This window comes from Lissotriton helveticus, chromosome 4_1, assembly GCF_964261635.1.
Source record: "Lissotriton helveticus chromosome 4_1, aLisHel1.1, whole genome shotgun sequence".
In the NCBI taxonomy this organism is placed as follows: Eukaryota; Metazoa; Chordata; class Amphibia; order Caudata; family Salamandridae; genus Lissotriton; species Lissotriton helveticus.
This window is the reverse complement of record NC_136063.1, coordinates 1438906795-1438932863: the sequence shown is the minus strand read 5'-3', so window position 1 is coordinate 1438932863 and position 26069 is coordinate 1438906795. Positions and strand designations below refer to the sequence as shown.

Below are 26069 nucleotides of genomic sequence, written 5' to 3'. Positions count from 1 at the left end.
CCAGGTGCGCTCTGCCATTCGCATAGTACGCCTGTCGTCATTGAGTCTATCATCATACCAGGGGTTAGAAGTTTTGGTGGAGACTCTCTTCAGTTGAAGTGGGGCGACTTCATGGACTACTGTGTTCATAGAGTCAAGGTAGTGGTCCATCAGTGTTTGAACATCCGAGGCACCTGAAGGGGGAAGGAGGAGATTGCCGATGTGGGGAGGCAGGGTAGAGGGGTTAAGGTTCTTCATGTCCCTTTTCCAAGTTTTGGATTTGATTGGTTGAGCTGGGATAGGTTTCACTTTTTCATTGATAAAGAAGGTGATAATGTGGTGGTCAGACCAGTCGCAGGGTTGGATCGCCTCCAGTTGTGTTGAGTTCTCTTTGGCAATGATGAGATCGAGTATCGAGCCTTTGTCATGTGTTGGTCTATCGCATATTTGGGTGAGGTCAAGCGCATTAAGGAAAGTTTTGAGACTATTCACCACTGTGTCTTTCTGATCGTTCCAGTGAAGATTGAAGTCACCCAGGTAGACTTGGGTTGTCTGCCGACCGGCATTGGAAGTGATCATGTCCATGAGTTGTTGGGTGAATATGAGGTTGTCACCAGGCGGGTGATAGATGAGATGTAAAGCACAAGCTTGTTTGCCCTCGCTGGTGATGTCGAGGCAGAGGAGTTCACTGGAGGGGAAGGCGGGAGGGGTGATTTTAGTAACGGAGAGGTTGCTCCTAAACATGCATGCAATTCCCCCGCCCGTCTTGCCAGGGGGCCTGTCCAGCCTAATGATGTGATAATTGGGGGGGACTAGTATGTCCATAATCGGGGTAGAGGCTTCAGTAAGCCACGTTTCCGTTAGAATGGCTAGGTCCAGTTCCCTAGCTAAGACGAGATCAGCGATGTTGGAGGAGTGTCTCTGGGCCGATCTGCAATTGAGTAGGATGCATTTGAGTTTGGGAGAGAGAAGGGTGGTCGAGCTTTCTAGTGTGAGGGGGACTTTTCTGAGGTTGTTAGGGACGGAACCTCTATTATTGAGTGTTGGGAGCCTCAGAGGGTTTGTAAGAATTGTGGGTATGGGGATGTGTACGTTGGATAAGTGTTTTTCCGGACCTGGGCCATAAGAGCGCAGTAGAAAGCATAATTCACGGTCCGACAATGGGTTGAGGGCACGCCGGGGGCGGTGGGCGTTAGTGCGAACGGGGATAGTCGGCCAGCGCGGGTGTCGGAGGCGAGGGTATGTAGGGAGGGTGCGTCGTTTGTAGGGTAGAGGGATGGTGGGAGATAGACTGAGCTGGGAGGAGAGAAGCTCTTTGATTGCGTGGACATCTTTTTTGATTTGTAGCATATCCTCTGACTTGCTGGAGGGTGGATAAAGTCTGGTCAGGGGGTGTATTGGGGATGGGGTTAGTGATGAGAGCCATTGGCGAATCGTTGAGTAGTGAGTTGGAGAGCAGGCAGGGTATCGAGGGGGTGGATATGCTAGCGTTGTCGGAGGGTTCTGCAGTGCTAAGGAGTGGGATGGCATTCAAAGTGGGGGCCTTTTTGTGGGCGAGGGGTGTGGGTGAAGTAGGAGAAATGGGCGGTAGGTGGGAGGCATAGGTAGTGTCGTCAGTGGGAGACGGTGTCGGTGGGTAAAAGAGTGAGTGAAGGCTGGAGACAGTGGGGGAGACAGGAGGGTAGTGGGGGCTGAGAATAGGAGGTGGGAGAGAGGGGGATGATAAGGTAAAGGAGGCGGTATGTTCTGTATCTTTTGTTGGGAGGGGGAGAGTGTCTTTGGTGGGAGTGGGGAGGGAGCTGGGGAGGGAGAGGTGTCCGCCGTGGGGGGGGATGGGAGTGGGGGGTGGATAAACTCCAAATGGTGGTGTGTTCAGATGGCGGCGTGTGGGTGAGAGTTATTGTGTCAGGTGTAAGAGGCTCGTGGGTGGGAGTGGGGAGGGAGTTGGGGAGGGAGAGGGGTCTGCCGTGGGGGGGAAGGGAGGAGGGGGTGGATAAGCCCCGGGCGATGGTGTGTTCAGATGGTGGCGTGTTGTGAGTGGGAGTTGTTAAGTCAAGTGGGAGAGGTATGGAGGGGGTGTGAGAGGGGGTACGAGGGGTCCTGTTAGAGGGGCGGCTAGTATATGATGTGGAGACGTTTGTGACTGTTCTTGGGGAGTGTGGGGCGTTAACCGCAGGTGGGTCGTTTACTGGGGTGCTAGGGGTATAGGTGTTGTAGGTGGGGGCTGCGACGTCAGGGGTGGTAGTGCTGGTGGAGTTCTGGGTGGGGGTGATGAATGTGCCCTGTTTTCGATCCCAGGTTCTCCAAGGTATGCTGCATCAGAATGTACCTTGAGCATTTCGAATTTTATTTAAAGATGCATGCATGCTAAAACTCCTTTGTGCTTTCAACAAGTACTTATCACAGTTCCAGTTTGGTACTCTTAACTAAAAAGAACTTCTACAAGTACGTTGCATCAGATCTGGATTGATGTATATTTGCATTACCCTAAAAAATGTTTCAAATTTTTCATAAGAACACTTAAATACAAAATTCCTACATTGCCTGGAAAGGCCAAAGGGTGTTCTTTCCAAGAACATGCCTTGAATGTGTTATACTGTGTGCTTTATAATTCTAATATAATACTATTTAATTTTGAAGGTTCCGTGAAAGGAGATGAGATTATGAGTGTGTTAACACCTGTTCCAGACTTAGTTGTAGAAGAGGCCTTTTGAGGTCACAAAAAATTAGCATGTGCTACTTGTGGGGAAAGGGCTGGAAAATGTAACACGCTGATCAATTTGCCATGATAAATTCTTTGTTAAAAACTGGGAACCGGTTGATGATATAAGATGCATTCAATTGCCTTTTTAGACTTAAAACCACCAGTGGGTGCAAATCTTCGTACCATTTTAAGAACTTCGACAACAAAGTAGTTTCTAGTAGTAGCATGAAGATTTGTAGCTCACAGAAATAATTTGGGTAGGACATAAATATATTAACTTATTGCGAGTTTATGAAATAAGGAATGTTATAATTAGTGCTTTATGATTCAAAAAGTTGTGAATTTTTTAAATACATTTTTTGGAGATTATTTAAAACCATGTCAATAGAATAAATATACGATACCTCCAACAGTAACAATTGAGAATCAAGAATACACTAAATTAATTGAAAAAAGATGCAGGAAACCTAGGCCCGTACTCATTAAAGAAAGTAAAATATATGCTATTTAGAGGGCATGGCAAAAGACCTTACATTTACATAGCCATTCGGTTTTAAAACAATTGCAAAAATAAATGAATTAAAACCCAGTATAATTCCTAGCCCTGGACCTCAATGAAAAAGTGAGGAATGTATTAGTCACGGGGCTTGGAAGGAAATCTAACAAGCATTGGTAAATGCATTAGGTTTCGCCTAAGTGATTAATAAGCTGATTTTTGTTGTAAGTTGTAGCTTGCTGAGTAGTTGTACAATATAAGTTACAGAAAGTCTGTTAAAGTGTTATGACTTGTTTATGTACAAAAAGACAATATATTGTGCTGTTACTAGTGGTATAGTGCAGATAAATAATAGCAAAATTTAGAAAAATGAAATGAAAGGGATTATAATAGAATGAATTGCTATAATTGCAATATTATGTGTTTAGAGGAGTTCTGACAAATTTTAGGCCTGGTGTCCCTGTACCGGCTGCACCATTCAAATTTTGCTCCTATTACATGTAAGGTAACTGCACTTGTGACTGCCTGTTTAGTAGCAAAAGATTGCAATATTTGGTGTTTGGAGGGGTTCTTAGAGCTTAGGGCCCCAGAGTCCCTGCACCTACTGCACCATTGAAATCATGACTCTAGTGCCTGCAAGGTAACTACACTCGTGACTGCTTATTTAGCAGTTGAATATAGCAATATTTGGTGTTTAGAGGACTTCTGACAACTTTTGGGCCCAATACTACTGCACCTACAGCACCATTGAATTCATGGACCTAGTGCCTGCTAGTTCCTGCACTTGTGACTGCCTGTTTAGCAGTAATATTTAGCAATATTCTGTGTTTAGTGGGGTCCATATCGCTTTTGGCCCCGGTGCCACTGCACCTGCTGTAGCATTCAAATCAAGCCTCTTAACTGCAAGATAACTGCAACTGTATCTGCCTGTTTAGTAGTAAAATATAGCAATACTGGGTGTTTCGAGGAGGTCATGAAAAATGTTGGGCCCAGTGCCACTGCACCTGCTGCACCATTCAAATCATAACCCTGTTGTCTGTAAGGTAACTGCACTTGTGACTACCTGTTTAGTAGTAAAATATAGCAATATTTGTTGTTTAGTGCGGTGTCTAGAGCTTTTGGTCCTGGTGTTACTGCACCTGCAACACCATTCAAATCATGACACTATTGGTTGCTAGATAAATGCACTTGTGACTGTCTTGTTTAGTACTACAATTTAGCAATAATATGGGTTTAATGGGGTCCCTAGAGCTTTCCGCTCACGTGCCCATGCACCTGCTGCACCATTTATATCAAGCCCCTTTTAACTGCAAGATAACTGCAATTGTGACTGCCTGTTTAGTAGTCAAATATAGCAATATACTGTGTTTAGAGGAGTTCTGACAACTTTTGAGCTCGGCGCTACTGCACCAATATTCAAATCATGACCCTGTTGTCTGCACAGTAACTGTACTTGTGGTCGCCTGTGCAGGAATCAAATATAGCATTATTAGGTGTTTAATGGGGTGCCTGGAGCTTTTGTTCACAGTGCCACTGCACCTGCTGCACAATTGAAATCATGACCCTAGTGCTTGCTAGATCACTTCACTTATGACTGCCTGCTTAGTTGTAAAATGTAGCAATATTAGGTGTTCAGAGGAGATCTGAGAACGTTTGGGCCTGGTGCCACTGTACCTGCTACTGAGAGAAGAGGGTATGCAATTCCTCGAAAAGAACAGAGGGAGTGAGGTCTAAAGGCCACGGACCATGTGTTCAATCAGTGTCACTGGAGAGGAGGAGGAAAGGAATTCCGCCTGTCGGAACTAGGGTCCTCACACACCCAGCCAGCTAGGTGTCATGCTTCATCATATGGACCGACTCCTCATCGGGTTGGCTCTGCAATACTCGAAGGGCACCCATAAAGGGGCTCTTTAGCGGATATCTTTTGTTCCTTGCCATTTGGTGCATTGGTTGTGAGGGGTCTAGGTAGTGTAGATGTGGTAAAAAGGTGATTACAACAGGTCAGATAGTCCAAAAAACGTTAATTCACGCTGGCTATCCACCTGATTAAAAACAGAAAAAGAGTGACAGCTTTCTGACAAAAGTTCTGCCTAGCTATGCTCAACTCTAAAGGTCAACATGTTTCATGCCTATTGGTCAGAACGATCCATGGCAATTCTTCAGGACCTAGTGCAAGAACTATCTACACAATGTGGTGGGTTTGAGTTCTACCTACCATGTCTCAGTACTGTGAATTAAAGTATCCGCAGTATCGCTGGGCCACCTAAGAGAAAATACAGAATGCAATCACAACTGTATCAATGGGATTTAGGTAGTTATCTCTTCAGCTCACACTCTCAACTCTCTCTCTCTCCGTGTCCAAATCATATTAGTGAGTATCCAACAGTGTGGGTACACAGAATGATACTTGACAGTTGTGGGGGTATCAAGTGATAACCTCCATTAAGGTTAGGTAACCTATCTTAAAGTGACATTTAAAAATCAGAAGACTGTGTTTAAAATGTGGGGATTTAAAATTGTGCCTGCTATCGGAGTGGATCAGGATGTCATTCCACTCATCTATCATTACTTAAAGTATCGCTCCAATCCATGTCCAGTTCAATTCCGGGGCACCTAGAGCATTGTGTCCAGTAGATCAAAGGTAACACAGAAAGGTAATGTACAACGCAGTAGGTAGGCTAGGAAAGCCAGGGCAAAAGTGTCCCCAGCGTCGCTGTACCTAATGCATGACTGTTGGGTTGGTTTGGGAAACATCACTTGTCTGCTACCCCATGTGAATACTGTCTCACCACCGCACCCAGGTGAGGCCGATAGCAGTGTGTCATAAGGTAGCAAAAGCCTGTACAAGTAGGGATAGCTCCTCAAAGGTTGAAAGCACCCCTCCGTGGTCAGCGTGTCTCATTAGCACCGACCTAAGGACTCGCTTGCAGGTTTAGTCGGAGTGGCACCCTCGTTGCAGCGTGGATAGATATAACCAACAACCTCCCACTAACAATGCGCTGAGGTACAGGGTAAAGGACATTTTCTGCAGACCGTTTACTCACAATTCTGCTTGCCGGAGTGGGCAGATTCACCTACCCCTCGCTACCGGGAAGGAATCAGCTACCAGGTACTGGCACTGAAATACTGGCCGGCGTCTCAAGCGGGGCGGGGCAGGCTTCCGGGACGTGTCCGCGGAGACAAGTGATTGATGCATATTGTTCCACTCTGAATTCAGTAGAACATAGCGGCCATCTTGTAATGCGGTATTAGAGGTATATTCATTGCAGTGGGATTGCCTGGACCCTAGTTGGTAACGAGCACCTAGTAAAATATAGAAATATTAGGTGTTTGGTGTGGCGTCTAGAGCTTTTTGTCCTGGTGTTACTGCACCTGCTGCATCATTCAAATCATGACCCTACTGCTTGCTAGATAAATGCACTTGTGACTGTCTGGTTTAGTAGTAAAATTTTGGCAAAAATATGGGTTTCATTGGGTCGCTAGAGCTTTCCGCTCACGTGCCCTTGCACCTGCTGCACCAGTCCCTTTTAACTGCAAGATAACTGCAATTGTGACTGCCTGTTTAGTAGTCCAATATAGAAATATTTGGCGTTTAGTGGAGTAATGACAACTTTTGGCCCCAGTGCCACTGCACCTGCTGCACCATTTAAATCACGCCCCTTTCAACTACAAGGTAACTGTAATTGTGACTGCCTGTTTAGCAGTAAAGTATAGCAATATTTGGTGTTTAGAGGGGGTCTGACCACTTTTAGGCCAAGTGCCACTGTGCCTGTTGCACCATTTAAATGACCCTGTTGTCTGCAGGCTTCCGGGACGTGTCCGCGGAGACAAGTGATTGATGCATATTGTTCCACTCTGAATTCAGTAGAACATAGCGGCCATCTTGTAATGCGGTATTAGAGGTATATTCATTGCAGTGGGATTGCCTGGACCCTAGTTGGTAACGAGCACCTAGTAAAATATAGAAATATTAGGTGTTTGGTGTGGCGTCTAGAGCTTTTTGTCCTGGTGTTACTGCACCTGCTGCATCATTCAAATCATGACCCTACTGCTTGCTAGATAAATGCACTTGTGACTGTCTGGTTTAGTAGTAAAATTTTGGCAAAAATATGGGTTTCATTGGGTCGCTAGAGCTTTCCGCTCACGTGCCCTTGCACCTGCTGCACCAGTCCCTTTTAACTGCAAGATAACTGCAATTGTGACTGCCTGTTTAGTAGTCCAATATAGAAATATTTGGCGTTTAGTGGAGTAATGACAACTTTTGGCCCCAGTGCCACTGCACCTGCTGCACCATTTAAATCACGCCCCTTTCAACTACAAGGTAACTGTAATTGTGACTGCCTGTTTAGCAGTAAAGTATAGCAATATTTGGTGTTTAGAGGGGGTCTGACCACTTTTAGGCCAAGTGCCACTGTGCCTGTTGCACCATTTAAATGACCCTGTTGTCTGCAAGGTAGCTGCACTTGTGCCTGCCTATTTAGTAGTAAAACATAGCAATTTTAGGTGTTTAGTAGGGTGCCAGGAGCTTTCGGTCCTGGTATCACTGCACTTGCTGCACCATTGAAATGATGACCCTTTAGTCTGCAAGGTAACTGTACTTGTGTCTGCCTGTTTAGTTTTAAATTGTAGCAATGATCTGGGTTTAGTTGAGTCTTTAGAGTTTTGGCCCCAGTGCTACTGCACCTGCTGCACTATTCAAATCAAGTCCCTTGTTAACTGCAAGGTAACTGCATTTGTGACTGCCTGTTTAGTAGTCAAATATAGCAATATTATGCGTTTAGAGGAGTTCTGACACATTTTGGGCCTGGTGCTGCTGCACCATTCAAATCATGATCCTGTAGTCTGCAAGGTAACTGCACTTGTGGCTGTCTGTTTAGTAATAAAATATAGCATAGCTCTTGTATATTAACTTTATTTTGAATGTGCATTGTTTATTACAACATTTAGAATTTGATCATAATGACCAAATAGATAAAGTTGAAAAAATCATTTGGATAATGCATAGAAGGTGCAAAGAAAAGTACTGAGGCATGATCAGGAAATGCCACAAATATTCTAAGCCTAAAGCACCTGCTTTACAGAACTAAGGGCCTGATTACAATGTCGTTTAGAAGGCCTACGAATTGGATTTGGCTTTCCCGGATCCGATTCGTAGCCCTTGTGTCTAACCGAATCGTACACAGGTCCGAACGACCAAGTACGATGTGAAGATTGCGTACGCGTTGACCGAATCGTTTTTGGGACCCGAACCGGTCCATATGACTTATTTGTAGCCGGAACCGAATTCCAACCTAGCGAGTACGATGCACGATTCGGACTACAGCTTCGCCTCGGTCTCAGTGAGATGAAACAGCTGTAGGAATCGTACATTGGGGGGCCGTAGTAAGCCCCCTGACCCAGGGCCCTCTAAATCTGTCATGAGGGTGTGCCCGTGGGTCCCCCTGATCCAGGCATGCACAGTGTGGCGGGCACAAGGGGTGCCTGCCACAGGATATACGCTTTTCCCCACCCACTCCTTTACTGCTATGGGAGCCTTTGTAATAATCTGTACACAGGCTCCGAGCGAACCGAGTCCGTAAGCATATGGCTGCATCGTACTTGCTCGCTCGGACTCCCGGAGCACGTTTCTCTCGGAAAGCCCTCCGGATCAGAGTCGTGCGGAGGGCTTTCCTTGCGAGGTCGTAATCGGGCCCAAAGTGATAAAAAGCAAGTGGGAAGAGATCTTAACTTGAAGGGGAATGAGGCTTAAGTAGAAGTATCGTAAATGCATGCATCCAGGGGAAGTTAATGAAAAAAAACTAAAGTTTCACACAAAGCTAACAAACACAGAAATTCGGCAATGGGAACTGATAAGAGGCAACTTTTAAGATATATTAAAATACAAGAGATTTCACAAGCACAGTGCAAGATAAACCTAAATTAAAATGTGTATGATTGTGATTTAATTGTGATATAGTACTGTATAAAATTATCAAACGTTTTACCACATCAGCAATTAGCATGCCACCTTCACCTTTAAACATAGCCTGAATGGTACTGGAAATGCGTGGCAGTTCACTCTGCTAAGGATGGAGCTAAGTATGGTGGCCTGGCTGACAACAATTCTGAGTAGCATAATGAGAAATTGGTACTCTCAAACAATTACAAAAGAGGCATTAATCAATCAAAATCATAGCTGCATAAGTATCACTCTTATCCACCTCGAAGTTGTGTTTACTGAATATGGCTGGCAAGCTATTGGCATTACTCGGCCATGTGTTGTTCCAGTAACCAGTACCAGTAAATGAATGTCAGCTATGGACCTTCTTCATGTTGTATTTGCCCAGATAGATGTCATTTGGCAGATAGACAGGAGATCGTACTGTATATATTTTAAGACAGCATGCACTAGTAGTGGTTGTGCACATATGTATCATTCAATTCCCTCACTGTCATAACTCACGCTGTTTATAAAAAAAAAACGTGATAATCGTTCTGCATGGTACAGAAGCAGAATAAGTTATACCCTGTCCAACTAATGCCAACTATCACTGCAGACAGCGCGTACTGCCAAATGGATCGCACAGCTTGTAGTGCCTGGGATCTCTCTAGTTGGTATGTTATTGTAATCCCCAAAGCTGCTATAAAATTCCTTGCTGAGTAATGCTAATTTGACGTGTTGCGCCAATGATTGTCAACAATCTGTGCTGCATACAGTAATTACATTTTCAGGGGGAAAGAACAGGATAGCCATTGGCATAGAAATAGGACTATATGCTGGTACTGGTCAGTGCAGTGTCAACATTTATTCCTATTTCTATGTAAGTGGATATGCCGATAGATATATTGCCAAGGAAGTATTTATTTTTCATGCTGCAGAAACACACATCTCTGCAGCATGAAAATTAAAGCCTTCCTCGGCCAAACTGGGATGTGTTGCAAAGGGTGCTTTGTGATTCTGGCATGAGGTGATGGGCTCTGAAGGGGTTGATTCACCCCTCATTAAATCATACTGTGCTGCCTGAATTAAGTCAGGAAGCACAGAAGGAGACACTTTTAAACAAAGCACAGTGATAAATGTGAGTGCTCACCCGATTAACTCTCAAAACTGGGACATTTATCTATTTTGTAATAAGTGTAGGAACGCCAGGACAATCATTAAAAAACCACAGATATCCAGGCAAATCTGAAACGTCTTCTGAAACAGTGGGAAGACGGGTTACATGTGTCATCATATAGGATGAGATCAGAGAAGACGTAATGATGTTAGAAAAAGAAATCATTGAGACTAATCTGTCAGATGCTATACAAAAAAACTGTCATTCTTAAGAAAGAGCTAGCCAATTATCAAGTCCATCTTAAAGGCAAGAAACAGCAAAAGATACAGAGAGATCAGAATGATTATGATAGGGGACACATCTTTACTTTCGCTAGGAAGTATGATGATATCATTGGCAGATCTACATCTGTTCCCTCGAGTGACACGAGGCCCCCCCAGCATATCTTCTAGCAGTACCTCCATTTCTTCTATAGAAAGTGACCCGGGTAAAGGCCCTAGTACAGACATAACAAATCCCAACCCACCCTGTTTTTTTTTTACGGGAGGTACAACGGTACCGTTTGGGAAACAAAAAGAAAACCTTTGGTGAAGAACAAGGAGGGGTGGCAAAAAACACACAGGCAGGCAGGATATGAAGTAGATGAGATTGTGCACCACCATGTGGACAGCATAGGTGATGAGTCTATGACTAATGCAGTGAATGTTGTGAATTTGTCCTTTAGAACTTTGAGAAAACAAGAGACACTGGTCCTTTGTAAAGGACTAATTTTTTGTCTGACAGAAAAAACAGTTTTTGAAAATGTACATCTGGACTTATTTAAGTTTGTACGCAAGTTAAAATTAAAAAACAATTTTTCTGAACATACATCTGTTTGTCATCCAACTATTACTCTACCATGTGACTCTGAATTTACAATATCTGACATTAATGTGTTGCTCTTGATTGCTACCTTGCATGATGAAGAGTCTTTGGGAGATTTAGTTGAATATGCACGTAATCTAAACGTAGCATAGGATGTGAGGGTTGATAGTGGGTTGCGGAGCACCTCCAAATTCATTCCCCCAAGTAGCACTAAGTCTGTGATTGATGAGTTTGCATCCAGGGTTACTCAGGATTTGTACCGTCTGGAAGACAGTCATGTCAACAATAAGAAATGTTTACATCATCCAAACATTAGCAGAGAAGAGAGAAATGTTCTCCAATCTGTACGAGATCCGCGAAGCGGATAAAGGCGGCAATATTGTGTTGATGAATTAATCTGAATATGTAGCAGAAATCGACCGCCAATTAGGCCAGACCGACTTTTATGCCAAATTGAACTCCAACCCTACTATGACAATTGAGATGCTAGATTAATGGAATGGCATGAGTCTTGCTGTATCACCAACCTGGAGTATAAATATCTGTATGCACAATATTCAAGACATCCCTGTATCTACGTACTAGCCCTGAAGAAGTCCGCATGAGGATGACGTTATATATAGGGGGTCCCAGACCAAGAACACAATTCCTACTTTGAAACACACATTATTTAAATGAATTTAGGAAACACACACTAAATGAAGGTGACCAGTGTTTTTAATCCACTGTACCAGACAAACAGTCAATGTTGAGAAATCAGACGTAAAATATACAAAATTCAATGCATGAGGATGAAACACGTAGGCGATCTTGAATTTTAAGAATTTGAAAAAAAATAAAGAATGTACTCACCTACAATCAAAATCTATCAGTATTTTTTGGGGAAGATCTTGACATATTGTTTATTTATTTTATTGTAATTGTGGATAATAAGCAGTGCTTAATTTGTATAAAAAAAAAATTGTAGGTGCTGAAAACTTTGCCAAGGAGGCCACAGCTCACTTCTTCTCTGGTGTGGCCCACTTTCAACACTCTTACTGCCTCAGTCTATATCTTCTTCCCTTGATCTGTGGTCTATCCCCTAAGTCTTTGCTCTAAGAGTCTATCCTCTAAGCATTGTCCCCAGCCGTAATGCTGCCAATGCCAGTAAGTATGGCTGTGGTGCCTACTGGACTCATGCACGCTCAGCAATTACCATGCTGGGGTGCAGCGCACAGATTCTACAGGTGACGCCATGGGGCACAAAAGTTGTGTTGGGCCACAGCTGCATCGAGCATGTTGAGGATAGCAGCAATGCAGGGCTGCAGGATATGCTACTCTGGCTACACAGCAAGTGAAAAGTCCACACTTACTTTCGATTATTCTTCCTCAAGAGCCCTCACTCCCAAGTTCCAAATGCGCTCTTGCAGCTTCCTTGCCTCAACTCCGTCATGAGATAGGTCCCAGCTACAATTATCCAATGGGAGGCTCAGGCTCAGGCAGTGGCAGGGTGCATATTTATATAACAATTAAGAACCCCCTTCTATCCAAAGGAATAGTGTAATATATTAAGTTAACAGAAAAAGTTATATCCTTTGGAGAAAATATCACCTATTCAATCAATCAGTTCCACTCATTCTTAGTCACTCATATCATCCACATTCATTGGAAGTGAGACCATATATTCCCAATAGATAATCCTGACAACATCAGACGTAGTAAAGTACAAAATCAATACAGTGATAAAAATTACTTAAAATATACATATAGTCTCAAAGACAATCATGCATCAAATCATCTATATCTAACACACAACTGTGTCAAAATATTAAGACAGGCCTAATTACATCTTATAAAAACCAATAATAAAAAATAAAATAAAAAGGAGAGAGAGTACATATCACAAGACACACTACCCTATGTCATCAGTGGCGTACACATCTGTATTAAAAGACTTTGCAGGGCTAGTGCCAGGTATTGTCCAATTATTTAAAATACTGTTTGGTCTTTCCACCTAACAGATTATGTACTTTTCAGTAAAGCGTTAATGCGTTTCGATGGACTCCTATGTTGCCATCTTTAGCAAGAAAAATAATTTTGTGTACTCTCAACAGAATGTATAAGATGAGAAAATAATACACATGTAATCAATTGGAAACCTTTCTATGGAAACGTTGAATACTAATATGACCCTGAGTGTATGCTTCTCGGGCAGTAGGGATCAAAATCTCCCAATTCCTTTACTGGGATTACGTTGTATACTCTGCATCATTGTACAAGCAGGAGGATGATTAGCTGAATATAAAAGGATCCTTCGGCCTGGTGATGTAAGGTGAAGATAGCTTCTACTGGTTAGGGCTGATAATTAAAGAGGGCGTCACTCACTCTATCATTCGTGGCATACAAGGTTGCTGGCCCACTCATCGATTCTGAAAATGGCCAGACGTGTATCCTTGCTAAGCAAAAGCGATGATTATTAATGATCTCTATCCCTTTCGAACCGAATATCCTAATTCTGGTCCCCCTTTGATAATTAGGGTTTGTGTGGTTCGACACTCCTACTTGAAATCGTGTACCGCTTGTCTTACCTGATAAGTGGAGGGTGCAGCAGACTCGGGGAATAGAATGCAAGACATAGTTTGTCAATGAGTTCTTGGATTTATGATTGGCATGATAACATCATCACTAACGTGGTGATACACAATCATGCCTGCCTGGACAGGCATATGCTGGCCTGTCTATGAACATTTACCAGCCCGTCACCATGCAATGTATGTTATTCTTTTCATTTTTAATTTGAACAATTAATATTGAGATCACAACCTTCAGGGTCAGAAGTTGTAGCCCCGGCCCTGTAAAAGAAGTGCCGGTGCTGAGCACCTGAAAGCACCTGCTCAAATTAAGCACTGATAATAAGTAAGCTCCATCCATACAAAATTTACATACTTGAGTGCTGGGCCACCCTTTGCTAAATCCGAGACATCTGGCCATCCTAGTGCATCAGCCAGTTAATCGTCTTTATTAATGTCTGGATTTGCTCGTAGGCATACAATTGCCATGCCAAGCACTGCTGATGTAATATTTGTACTCTTGTTTTGTTTCGCAATTTGTCACTGTTAATAAGCACTGTTGATGGGGACTCACATATACCCGAGACTTCTTATCAGTTTGCCATTGTGATAACAGCACTCCAATGAAGGTATTTGATAATTCAGTACCATTCAATATTAATCTCTGCTTATGAATATCGAATAATCAATGTAGCAAATCTTTCAGAAATTGCACAAAACAGAACAATTGGATTTGCAGTGCTTCTCGGTTTCAATGTTGGTGGTTCCCACTTTTGATCTTGTATTCACCCCAATGAGTGCTCACAGTTAAACGTTTGTGCTAAAATTAAAATGTCTTTGTGTGGTTTACTTATGGCTAAGCACGAGACAGTGTTCCTGAGAAGCAGCCAGTACCAGTTATTAGTGCTGGCATAAGATTAATTGAATAGCATTGCAATTATGTTGGTAATTATTTTGATATGCTACGGAATTTTCTGAAAAAGTTGCTCTTTAAATGACACATCATTCAGCAATAAGACAGTTTTGCTAGTATGTCTTTGCTGTTCATGAACCATGACGAGAATATCAATGGGAAATAGAGCACTTTTCATTTACTTTGAGAAAAGATTCTGTGAAGCTGAACATGTTCTCTTGAGCACAAACAAGTCTATGAAACTGAATTGGTGTGCTGCTCTTCGCCTTGCTGCGCTGTTCATGTAGCAGCAGGAACTGTGATTTATGTTGGGAAGAGGGCCATGGACCATCACAGGCACCGGTAGCGCCAGGCCGTACAACAGCGCAACCTCGGTTACTACATTGGAAGAGGCACAGTGATTTTTGTTGCCAACATCCCGATATCTGAGCTTTCTCAACGCCAAGCTCCACCCCACTTTCAGTGAAGAAGGACATTATGGTGCCGCTGCTGCTTACCCAGATGAGACCCAAAAGTAGTCCATGAATACTTTGGTCATTTGGTAGTATAAGTCAGCTCTTTGGTGGGAGTTTTAACATCTACAAGATCAAGCTCACATTTTAAAAACAAGTACTGTCCTTCTATGTTGTATTGTAATTTGTAAAGTGTCTAGGCAGCTCTGACACAGCTTCCAAGTGCAGCTGCTCAGGAGAATTGAAAAAAGTCAGGAAAAAAGTGTCTATAACAGTGATGTATGGTCACACCTGTATTTTAATATGCTGACACAATAAAAGAGTGATTAGCTTGTAAATGCTTGCGTTACATGATATGGCTTGACAGCCTTCCTGACATTTCACGGTTAGATACTTCAGCTAGGTATGGTTCCTGTGCATTCCAATGGAGATAGGCATATGGGGAAATAGATCAATCACAAAATATTAGCTTCAGATAAGTATAGCTAGATATTTGGAAACTAGTGCTTGTTAACAGTTGTCTTGTAAGACTTTAATTGGTAACACACAATCGGATACAGAGTAGTCATTAATTCTAAGAGACTCATTTATTCCAGGATTTCCTGTCGAAGGTTCTTGTGTTTCTCTTCTCTAAATCTGAGGAAGGATCTAATGTGCTTGCTTCTGGAAGTACTTACATTTATATTATGTCGAGATATCAGAATTATGCATCACTCGAAAACAAGGATTCCTTATTTCATAAAATTTATCACCAAACATGTATTTCTATGGGTTTATAAAAACAGGTGTTTGTATCAAAAAGATTTGTGTGTATACTGGGTAACAGACTACTTAAATAGAAATATTGTCAACAACAACTATACAATGTCACATAAAAGACAGAGTAATCATGTTTTTATTGAATCTTTAACATTAATGTTTTTGAATACACAGTAAGTGCTAACTATTCCCAAAGAAGCAAATAAGAAAAAATACTTTAGTTCTAAACTCAAATTATGGTTCAACATAAAACAAATGTGTAAATCAACAATTAATGCAGTAGAATCATAAGGCAAAAGCACATGAAATAAAGACTAAAAGCCGATTTTCCATTGACTTCTTTGAACTCCATTGAGCAAATGCTAATGATACTGCTTCTTTCCAAGTAGACCAGGTGCCGCATTACAGACGGTGCCCACAGGCTGCGTGGTATTACAGAAGGGGCCGTAGACGCTTGTGCGCACCCTACAGTAACATAATGGCAATGGTATTGCTAGCACTATCTTGTGCTATCTTCAGAGGGTGTTTCCTCATTGGCACAGGTGTGTGGCAAACAGGACCTCAGGAGGTACACTGAGTGCCCACAAAAAGGTGGTGAACTATCAGTGCACCCCCTTTGAAGGCATCCCTCTGGAGGGGAGAAGAGTTATGTTACATATACGAATGTCAAACAACCGAATGTCAAGGGCCAGCAAATCAGGCAGACAAAAAGCTCAGTGGACTGGCAGGAGAAACAGAAGACTGCTGACTGCCGCGAGATTTAGACAAGCTCCTGCTATGCCGAACAAGAATACCATCTTAAATTAATCAATAAGTGTGTACCCATGTATGTGCAGAAGCTTTTACTGGTTTTGATATTACAAATGAATGGGAACACAGCATGGCATAGTGAGTCAAACAAAAGAAAGGCGGACGTTAGGTGCTGTACACATAGGACTGGTTGGAAGATCCATGCAGGGTGCCTGCACATGGTTGATATTTGCTTTAAGTGAGAGTTTAGCAATTCGCAGAAATACTAAAATAAATGCAATATATTTCATGTTGAAGAAGTATGGTCATTGGGGTATTCTGTTCAAGCCGCTCATATTCTGGAATGTTTAGAGCGCACCCCTCACGCTGTAACTATAGACATGCTTTTTACAAGACTAATTAGCCTGGACTTCTAAAAGGTGATGGCTTGGACAAATACCAATGTTTTGTAGCATAGATACATCTCGATCAGCTGATGCAGCTCCTCACCGGCCACTATCCTGAATTCTGACAGGTGTCCGATGGAAGACTATCCGTTCCTTTTTAGGGGCTTTCAATTACTTTAGCAGTTCGGGACAACTCAGGAGGCTTGGTTGAAGGGGCACTTTCTATGCTTTGCCAGCTTCCCTACCACAAACGTTCTGTAGGTTCCATGTTGCCTTCTGTTCACTTTCTAATCCTCTATGTAGAGGCTTTTTTCCAAATGTGTGCTTGTGGGTGTTCCCAAGCCTGCAGTGGAGTAATGTTTGATTTTGTTCATATAAAGGAGCAACGTTTAGATGAACCAGACCTCAAAACTCTAGATCAGTAAACCTCCAGCAGGCCCGTGTCGTGGGTGGATTGCAGTAATCTGTCTATAGTTTTCCCACCAACTTCTTTTTTCCTCTTATTATGACAAATCAATTCGTGACTACTGAAAAGGTAACAGAAAATTGGATTTTTAATGAACATAATTTAATAGTCCACTGGATCAGCAAATGTAAAATGTTTACAGCATTTTAATGTTTTGCTAAATGAACAACACTGGTATAATAAACATATCATAACGCAAATACCAATTTTACATAAGATCTTTATTTAGATTGTATAGAGGAAGAGGACAAGCAAGGCAGCCATTTCTTATATAAGGACACTTTATATGGAAACTATAGTCCGCTCTGTAAAACTAAAATATGGTTATTGCTTTGGAGGCTTACTGAGTGCAGTTCAAATGCGATCACTAAATCAACTTAAAGTTAATTCTTGGAACGTTGTTTTTCAATCCACAAGTCTAACAGTCTACAATATAGTGGGTTTTCTCCAGAAAGGCATACTATGCTACATTACTCTGTATGGAAATGCTGAATTTATACAACTCCGGCATTGCTTTTATGAGAACGCTGACTTGTCATCATGATCATGTTTTTGTGTAACAACATACCTAAAAAATGACAAGTGTCATACAGGAAATATTTTTCTTCATTTAACAATGAAGAACAAAATGAAGTGTGCTCTGCATTCTGACCATAGCGGTTGAAAGGTGCACCGTAAAGGCAATGGAAATAGTTAGATTTATAAACTTTTGCAACATTTTCAATTTTCTTTGTAAAATGTATGTGAAACCAATCACATTATTACAAACTACTGTGAAATTAAGGTTTACTTCTGGGAGTCCAAGACAACATCCACATATCAGTTAGGAACTAAACATATTTTGAGGAGTGCCGAGGGTCGTTTTATGGTATTTTTCCATTTATGGAGAGCAGAATCGGCCACAGAAAAGGATGTTGCGTGTCTTGTTGTGCCTGATAAAGAACAGGAAAGGATGGTCTGCCTTGAACCTTGGAACTCTGATCATTGCACAGCGCAACATCATGACTGCTGCGGTGGCAGCAGCCGCTTCCGTGCCTTCCTCATTGACATCCACAAATGCCTTGTGAACCACCTTTGACAGCACCAGGTCATTGTTGTCTGACATTCCAGAGAAGTCAGATTTTACTACATCAAATGCATCCAGCATTCCCAGGCTGGTGAGGATTGGTTTCAAATCATAATTCTCTTCCAGGTTAAATCGGGGTAAAAATAGCTCAACCTCATTTGTGTCCATCATTTCTGGGTTTGTCCAGTTTGTAAATTTCTCATAGGTAAGTTCTCTTTCAAGCTGAAAAGGGAGACAAGAATGTTTTTTCAATACAACAAAATATATAAATTAGTTAGTCAAAGGCAGTTTAAAGGTCTTTAAAACTTTATAACGTTTCTAAATATACAGGCACCAACGTTTTCAATATTTCAGGGACCAGACCCAATGCCATTGCTCTCATTGTGCAATCCAGTTGTGCTTCGCTGTTAAAAAATTCCCTCCGTTACAGTTGAATCAAAAAGAGTGATACGGAATGAAAATGTTTACATCAGAAAAACTAGCCTAAAGCTCCTTCATTGATTTAGTACTAGACTAAAATAAAAGTGATTCCATAAAGGTAATAGCAAGAAATATAAATTTGCAAGGACACAATTAAACACAGGATATGGATTGCAACCTGAACATGCCATAAACACATGTGGTTATGTGTTCTTTACCCTAGAGAAACGGAAGGACAATGTCTGCTTAAGGAAATATAAGTATTCCAAAACAAGGTCAGCATTTTATTTCCTTTTCCCTCTTGTTGGTAACAAAGTTATGGTTTCGGCCATAAAAATTAATCTGAATCAAATAATAAGTACGAGACAAAGGATTCCACATTTTTAGGATAAAATGTGTATACATGTATATTTGGTACACAGAGCAAATCCAACCAAGTAGTAACGAAGCACTGTATATGACCGGGTTGACAAAATAATGTTCTATAAGTGTGTAGTGAAAAATCAAACAGAGTATGTTAGGAAAGTAGTAAATGACATTTGTCTGATGTCTGGGTACAATTAATTAAAACAAAGGGATTCCAAAGAGCAAATCATTTCAGCAACTGGGTACAGATCTTCAGTAATCCTATAGGACTTTTATGGTTTTCCTTATAGATTGTGCTTGCTGCCATTCTAACAACTAGTATCCACTTGGTTATAACAAAGTCAAACAGCAAAGCAAATGTCATTCAGCAATTTGTATATAATTATATTTTTCAACTACATACTATGATTAAGTAGAATGTAAAATAAAGGGTTTGTGAACAGCACAGTGCAAATACATGGTAAATAAGTGGGGGTGGTACATAAAAAGTGTAAACAACTTTGACAAGTAAGTGGCTGTCAGAAACAGACAATTCAACGCCAGAGATAGGAATATGTTGCCCCAGTCTAAAAAGATGCATCAACTAACAACACTGTGTCTGTGGCAAACTATTTCAGAGGACGTTGCTAAGGACATGATGATTTTCTACTAAAGGTGATTTCAGTAACTATATGGTTGTAGACTTTCATTGCTGCGGAGGGCTCTGGCATAACAGGTGGATCAAATAAGTAACATTTTAATGCAGATAGTAAACCGGAATACAATTTCTGTTTCTGCTCCATTTAGGCACAGTAATAGTTCTCGAGTTCCAGAATTCTTTGATCCAGGTAATGCATGGATCAGTTCATAATTTTAAGTTGACACATTTAGAATTTAGAAGATGTACACATATGCTCAGACTCATTTGTGGATTTACCGACTACATGAGTGAAACTCCTTTTTGTCATCACCTACCAAGAACTACACCACAGACAATTTTGTATCGGATCTGAATTGAACTGATACCATGAACACAATATGTTTACTGGTATTTTCGGATTTGAAAAAATGCATTCAAATGAAAGGGGGTTACTGACAAAACAAATAGGAGTATGGGAGGTAGAACTACAGGTGTACTCCTTTAGATATTTCTTTCTGCCTTCAGGGTCGAACTGGCCGTGTTGGGCACCGGGCATTTCCCCGGTGTGCTGTCAGGGTGGGTTCAGTTTTGGATCCTTGGAGGGCCACTTTTGTTACCAAGGCGGTTTGCAGCATAGCTGCAATACCTTCCCCTGTATACAAAAGCAGTGCAGGATACACGAGTTTTAATACTATATGCCTTCATTAGGACAGCAATAACTATTTGAAAAGTCTACAAGGTATGGAGATATATTATAAAGTAAACTCTCCAAGTTTAAGGACTGTACGACTCCTCCCAGTAGTCATGGTGCCATACCACACAGGACCATCTTATGGAGACACTTGACATGTGAAAGGTGCATTGTCTCTCTGTAGGAAGGTCCCAGTTAGGAGGATAATCCCACAAGGCAAAACATATGTGGCAATCTAGTAGTTCTTGTTTAAAGAGGATTATTAATTCAGAAGTAGATAAACAAGGCACCCATATTTCTCACTGACATCAGGCAAACTGACGATCTAAGCCAGAAAATCCAGTAAAAGATGCATAGCAACAGAAAACAATGGAACACATGTTGAGGTGCATATTCTACTTGTCAATACCTCATTTATATATGAATCAAACAGAACTGACATCACAAGAAAAAAGACAATTTCATCTCGATTGGGATGCTCACTCAGGAATCCTGAATAGACAGCATCTTGGAAATGGCATTTCTAAGACCTTGTATGCACCTGTCTTCTATACACACATCAACAAGATACACAACAAAGACCAAGTTTGACATCTTAAGTCCAATACCGAAATCTGAAGTCTTGTCACAGCTCCTCCCACCCGCTGGTCCTTACAAGATTCACAGCATCCCTCACAGTGACTACCGGCAGAAAAAATAAATGGTCTTGTCTAATCTGGGAGGATACCCAGCCACATGCTAAACATGGAGTTCTACAATCTGTTTCTTGGTTGTGCTCAATGCAAGTTCCTAGCACATGGTAACTTCAAGCAAAATGCCACAGGATTAATCTGATGGAGAATGACAAACAAATAGACAAACATTTTGTGGCCAGTGAAGAAGAAAAATAGATGAAAGTTAAACTTTAGTTCCAGGAACAAAATAACAGTTTGTTGTTGATTTCGCAGCGTATTTCATCATCTCAACTTCAAAAAAGCATAAACCTTCAGAAACCAATTGTCAATGTTTCAGTAACTCATTCAAATCATTCGTAGCCACAGGAACTAAAGGGGCAATGCAAAGAGAAGAAGGAAAAACTCTTGGCTGAAAACCTTAATACAGAAAAAAAGGTAAAACTTTGATAGCTCTGGGAGTCCCATTGTTGTAAGAAAATCTGGCAACTGGTAATCAGAAAAGCCAAATATCCTGTGTTGCATTTCAATAGCATTGCAAAAACTGTCCAACCTTTAATTGGTTTGCTCTGGTTGCCTGTTAGACCGGGAATGATAACCAGAAAAAGAGCTTGTTTAATTTGTTCATACTTTGCACAGAGCCTTCCAAATATGTGAAAGATGTAGAGTTTCTCTAACAAAAATAATTATATGAGGTAATCCATGACTATGAAATAGGTAAATTCAAAAACATTGAGCCGTTTCATTTGCTGTAGGTAACATACGTACAAAAGAAAAACTGGCCTTCTTGAAAAGGCGTCTATTGTAGCCATTATTATCTGAAATCCTCCTGAAGGAAAAAGATACATTGTAAAAATCAATCCAATGTTCAGGGGCCATTGGTAAAGAGAGTAAACATCTTGGAATGTGAGGATGTATGACAGGCAGACATTGGGCAGGTAAGAACGTATTAATGAACACCAGAAGGAACAGCTGGCCTCCAGAAAGGTAGTACAATCCAAAGTAGTCCAAGGCACTTCTAAATGTGAGAAATAGCAGAATGACAAAACATTTTCATCACATCTTGCTGAATTTCTTTTGTTGGATAAATGGCTAGTTGATTGAAATACAACTCATTTCAACAGACTAAAAGATTCCTACCATGAAGGTATTTTAATTATTTTGCCTCAATTTGTTCTTGACCCATCTCATTTTGTTTAAGAAAGAATGGACACATTTAGCTGTTTGATGAGAAAATCATAAGCACTGATCATGACTGAGTTCTGACTCTGGATAGCCACAAGATAGTGCATCAGCCAAAAGATTCTTAGCATCAGAAACACATGCAATAGTAATGTCCTACTGTGCAAAAAATAAAACGTCCATCTACCATGAAGACTATTCCAGCATTGAAGGTTTCATATATACTGTAAACTCTAATGACTGATTTTATTTAAAAACAGTTCTAAAAAGCCCCTTCGTTATAAGCCATCTTCACATCTAAAAGTTCTCTTACAAGTACCAAGTAATTCCAGTCACTCTCTGGCAAAATATGAGACAAAGAACACAGGATGTTCTTGGCCATTATCATCTTTGTAACAATACTGTCCCTTTGCCTCTTTCAGAGATGTCTTGGATTTTAGCGGTTTAAGCTTGCCACTGCTTTGCCCAACAACATATTATACATTTGTTTTTGTGACACAATGTTATTTTAGAAATAAAGTATACATAATATTTGTTATTTAGTGAATCTTCTTTGGATTCAGTTTGAACATTTTCTTTAAGGTCCAAAAACACAGTGTTCTGTTTTCTTATGCCTAGTAAGCAACATCTCCTTTTTAGGCATGACACGGGATCACAGCTGCATTTTTCCAACACAGTAGTTCTTCTCATATAAACCGTGTCTTGTACCCCTTGGAGGCAGAGAGGAGAATTCCAGCAGAGAGACAGGTCCTGGAATGAAAGCAGCAGCCTTATGTAAACGGAGTTTACACCTATGATACGGACCACCTCACTACACACATCAGGTATGGGGTCTGTTGCTAATCCCAGAGATCACTAATATATCCCTGTGCTCACATAGGGAGGGTAGGCCTAGATAGATATATAAGTTGCCATAGTTGGGTTGTTTGTTGTATACAGCCTGCTTGTAATGCTGGTTATGTTGCTTAGTTGAATAATGTTTACTTATTGCAACTCATCTGCCTCAAAATAGACTACAATAGTTAAAAGAAATATTTTGCAAGCTTCCTTGTTGCCTTCCTTTTGTTTACTATGGACATGCATGAGTGAGAAACGGAAGGTGATGATCTGTTTTCATAGCTGCCTTGGGGACTAGTTCATGTTCTAGGTTTGCCAACATCAGCTGCTACTCTGGGAAGGTTAGGAGTTCAGGTGAGGCACTTGTGAGCTAGTCATATTTATCCCTACATTCTGACCTCCTGTTACACCAAAGCATAGTTCTGCTTTCCCAGCAGAATTCCTGCTTTCTTTTAATTACTGTGCATCCATTTGTTCTTGAGCCATCTCATCTTTGTTTAAGAAAGACTGGACAGTTTTAGCTACTTAATGAGAAAGAATCATAAGCAAGTTGATCCTAACTGAGTTCTGAATCTGTATAACCACAAGATAGTGCATCAGCCAAAAGATTTTAGCATGAGAAATGGATATGATAGTCATAGTAATATCGCACTATGCAAAGAAAAATGTTCATCTACCATGAAAACTACTCCAGCATTAAAGATTTCATATACTGTAAACTCTAATGATCGTTTTTAATTATAAACACTTCCGTAGTGTCCATTCATTACAAGCCATCTGCATATCTAAAAGCTCTCACAAGTACTAAATAATTCCAGTAACTCTCTGACAAAACATTAGACAAACACAGGATGTTCTTGTCCGTCTACTTTGTAACAACACTGTTCCTTTGGGTCTTTCAGAGACGTCTATTAGAATTATCAGGATGACAATAAACTCATTCAACAGTGAACATACTTTTGGGTATATTAAATGCCCGTTCAGCTTGATTATTCCAGCAAAAAAACTCTTTTAGTATTTTCCTCTGTAGAACTTAACTTGCATCACTGGTTATTTCTCAACGTTCTTAAAAATTGGCAATAAAAATTAGCAAATCTAAGAAAGGCTTGAGGCTATTTTTACATTAGGAGAAGAAGGCCATTCCAAGTTAACGGATGTTGGCTGCAAATCCATGGAAAGGCCAGAAATATTTAATCCAAAGTCAAGACACTTAATTTCCTCCTTCTCAAACTCACTAAGACAAGTGATGCTGCTAGTGTCCTGATCACACCGAGTTCAGGTACAGCAATACAAATTGGTTCAAAACATAAGAAATACTGAATACATACTATGTTGAAAAATGGCAGGAACATTGCAGAACCAAAATGGCATTACATAATAATAAAAATGCCCAAATTAGGTGTGGAAAGTATTTTCCCCTCTCCGCCCTCCTTTATACACAGAAATTGATAAGCAGCTTGCAATTCAAGTCTAGTGAATATTCATGCTCCTCGCCTTTACTTTAAAATGCCCTTCATGAGAGGATATTTATCCTTGATTGTAATTTGATTTATACCTCTAATCCATACCAGGTAGGAGAGTGTGATCCATCTCATACAAGATACAAAAGTGCTCCAGGGGTGGGTTGAAGAATATAGTACAATTAGCCCATGTTTGTAAGTTCTCCTGTATATAAGCCTTCAGTACCTCCTTCTCATTGAATATAAGGAATACATGTGTTCAAAATAAATAATGGAGCCTACTTCAGTTGTTAGATTACTGTCATAAACTGAGGGGGAAGACGCGATATTTGGGCTTGGCAATAACGTAAGAAAAAGCATGCATAGAACTGACTTGGCACCACATAAAGATTAGCCACAATTACACATGAAGAGAAAACCTTTATTTCATGCCTAATGAAACACTAGGTTCCCAAAGCACCACTCCTCCTTTCTTTTCATCTTTCCTGTAATTGATGTTCAATTTACAGATATACGCCAATGAATTAAAAAAAATAGATAGGGTGCTGCGAACAAATCAGCTCCTCTTCCTTTTCTAATTTGCAACTTGCAGTAAATAAGTTAACCAAGTTCATTCCAGCCAAGTAGTTTGAGCTGTGAATTGACTGAAATGAGTCACATAAGTCTATCCATTACCCCGTGCTGAATATTACACAATGCTTCCTCACCAGAATGCGCCAACTCATATCTCCCTTCATGCAAGTAAGGAGTTATAAAAAAAAAAGTCTCCAAACAGACATGTGAAATAGTTTGTAGACAAGTTGCTCAGGCCAAGGCAGGTTTGACTAGGTAGTCCACCAAAGAAACCATCGTAGCTCGGTCTTGTTTAAACTCTGCAGGGTTGAAAGCAAAATGCACTGTCACAAACTCTAATTCTTCTACTATAACTGGAACCGCAGAAAAACATGCAGCTCTTGAAGGAACTAATGGGAAACGAATAGTTTCTTACCTGTCGTTGTAGTTTTGCAGCTTGAAGATCTTTCTGGATGCACTATGCTGTGCATATTCCGCAATCTGGTGGTTGGGTCCGGAATCGTAGTCTTTTTTCTCTCTCTTTTTTTTTTTTGGTCGTAGCCCAAGTGGGCGTCGACGTCCCACCATTTGGTGTCCCTTCGGTGAGGTCGGCGTGCTTCCGGCGGAAGCTACCACCCTTGGGCGCCATCTTCGGATTCTTTTTTCTGTCTCTTTTTCCTTTTCGGTCTTTGTAGTGAATCCATGGCTATGTTTGTTAATCGTTTTTTCAACGTAATTCTTTTTACGTATCTTTTGACGTATCTTTTCACGTATCTTCTATTTTTCAACTTGCTTTCTTTCTATGTGTTTCCAACTTTTTCTCCAGCCTCATCTTTCTGGCGGAGGCGGG

General features: G+C 41.0%; 1 protein-coding gene across 5 annotated transcripts in view; it reads right to left on the bottom strand.

Annotated features, from left to right (window-relative positions):
• Nucleotides 1-17557: 17557 nt before the first annotated feature.
• Nucleotides 17558-26069, bottom strand: part of LOC144829156 (serpin B6-like) — a 245315-nt gene continuing 236803 nt past the window's right edge. For all 5 annotated transcript variants that reach the window (XM_078688005.1, XM_078688001.1, XM_078688004.1 and 2 more), the window contains one exon: nucleotides 17558-18643. In XM_078688005.1, coding sequence (XP_078544131.1) covers nucleotides 18236-18643 — 408 coding nt within the window. In that variant the 3' untranslated portion in view covers nucleotides 17558-18235. The remainder of the gene's footprint in view (nucleotides 18644-26069) is intronic.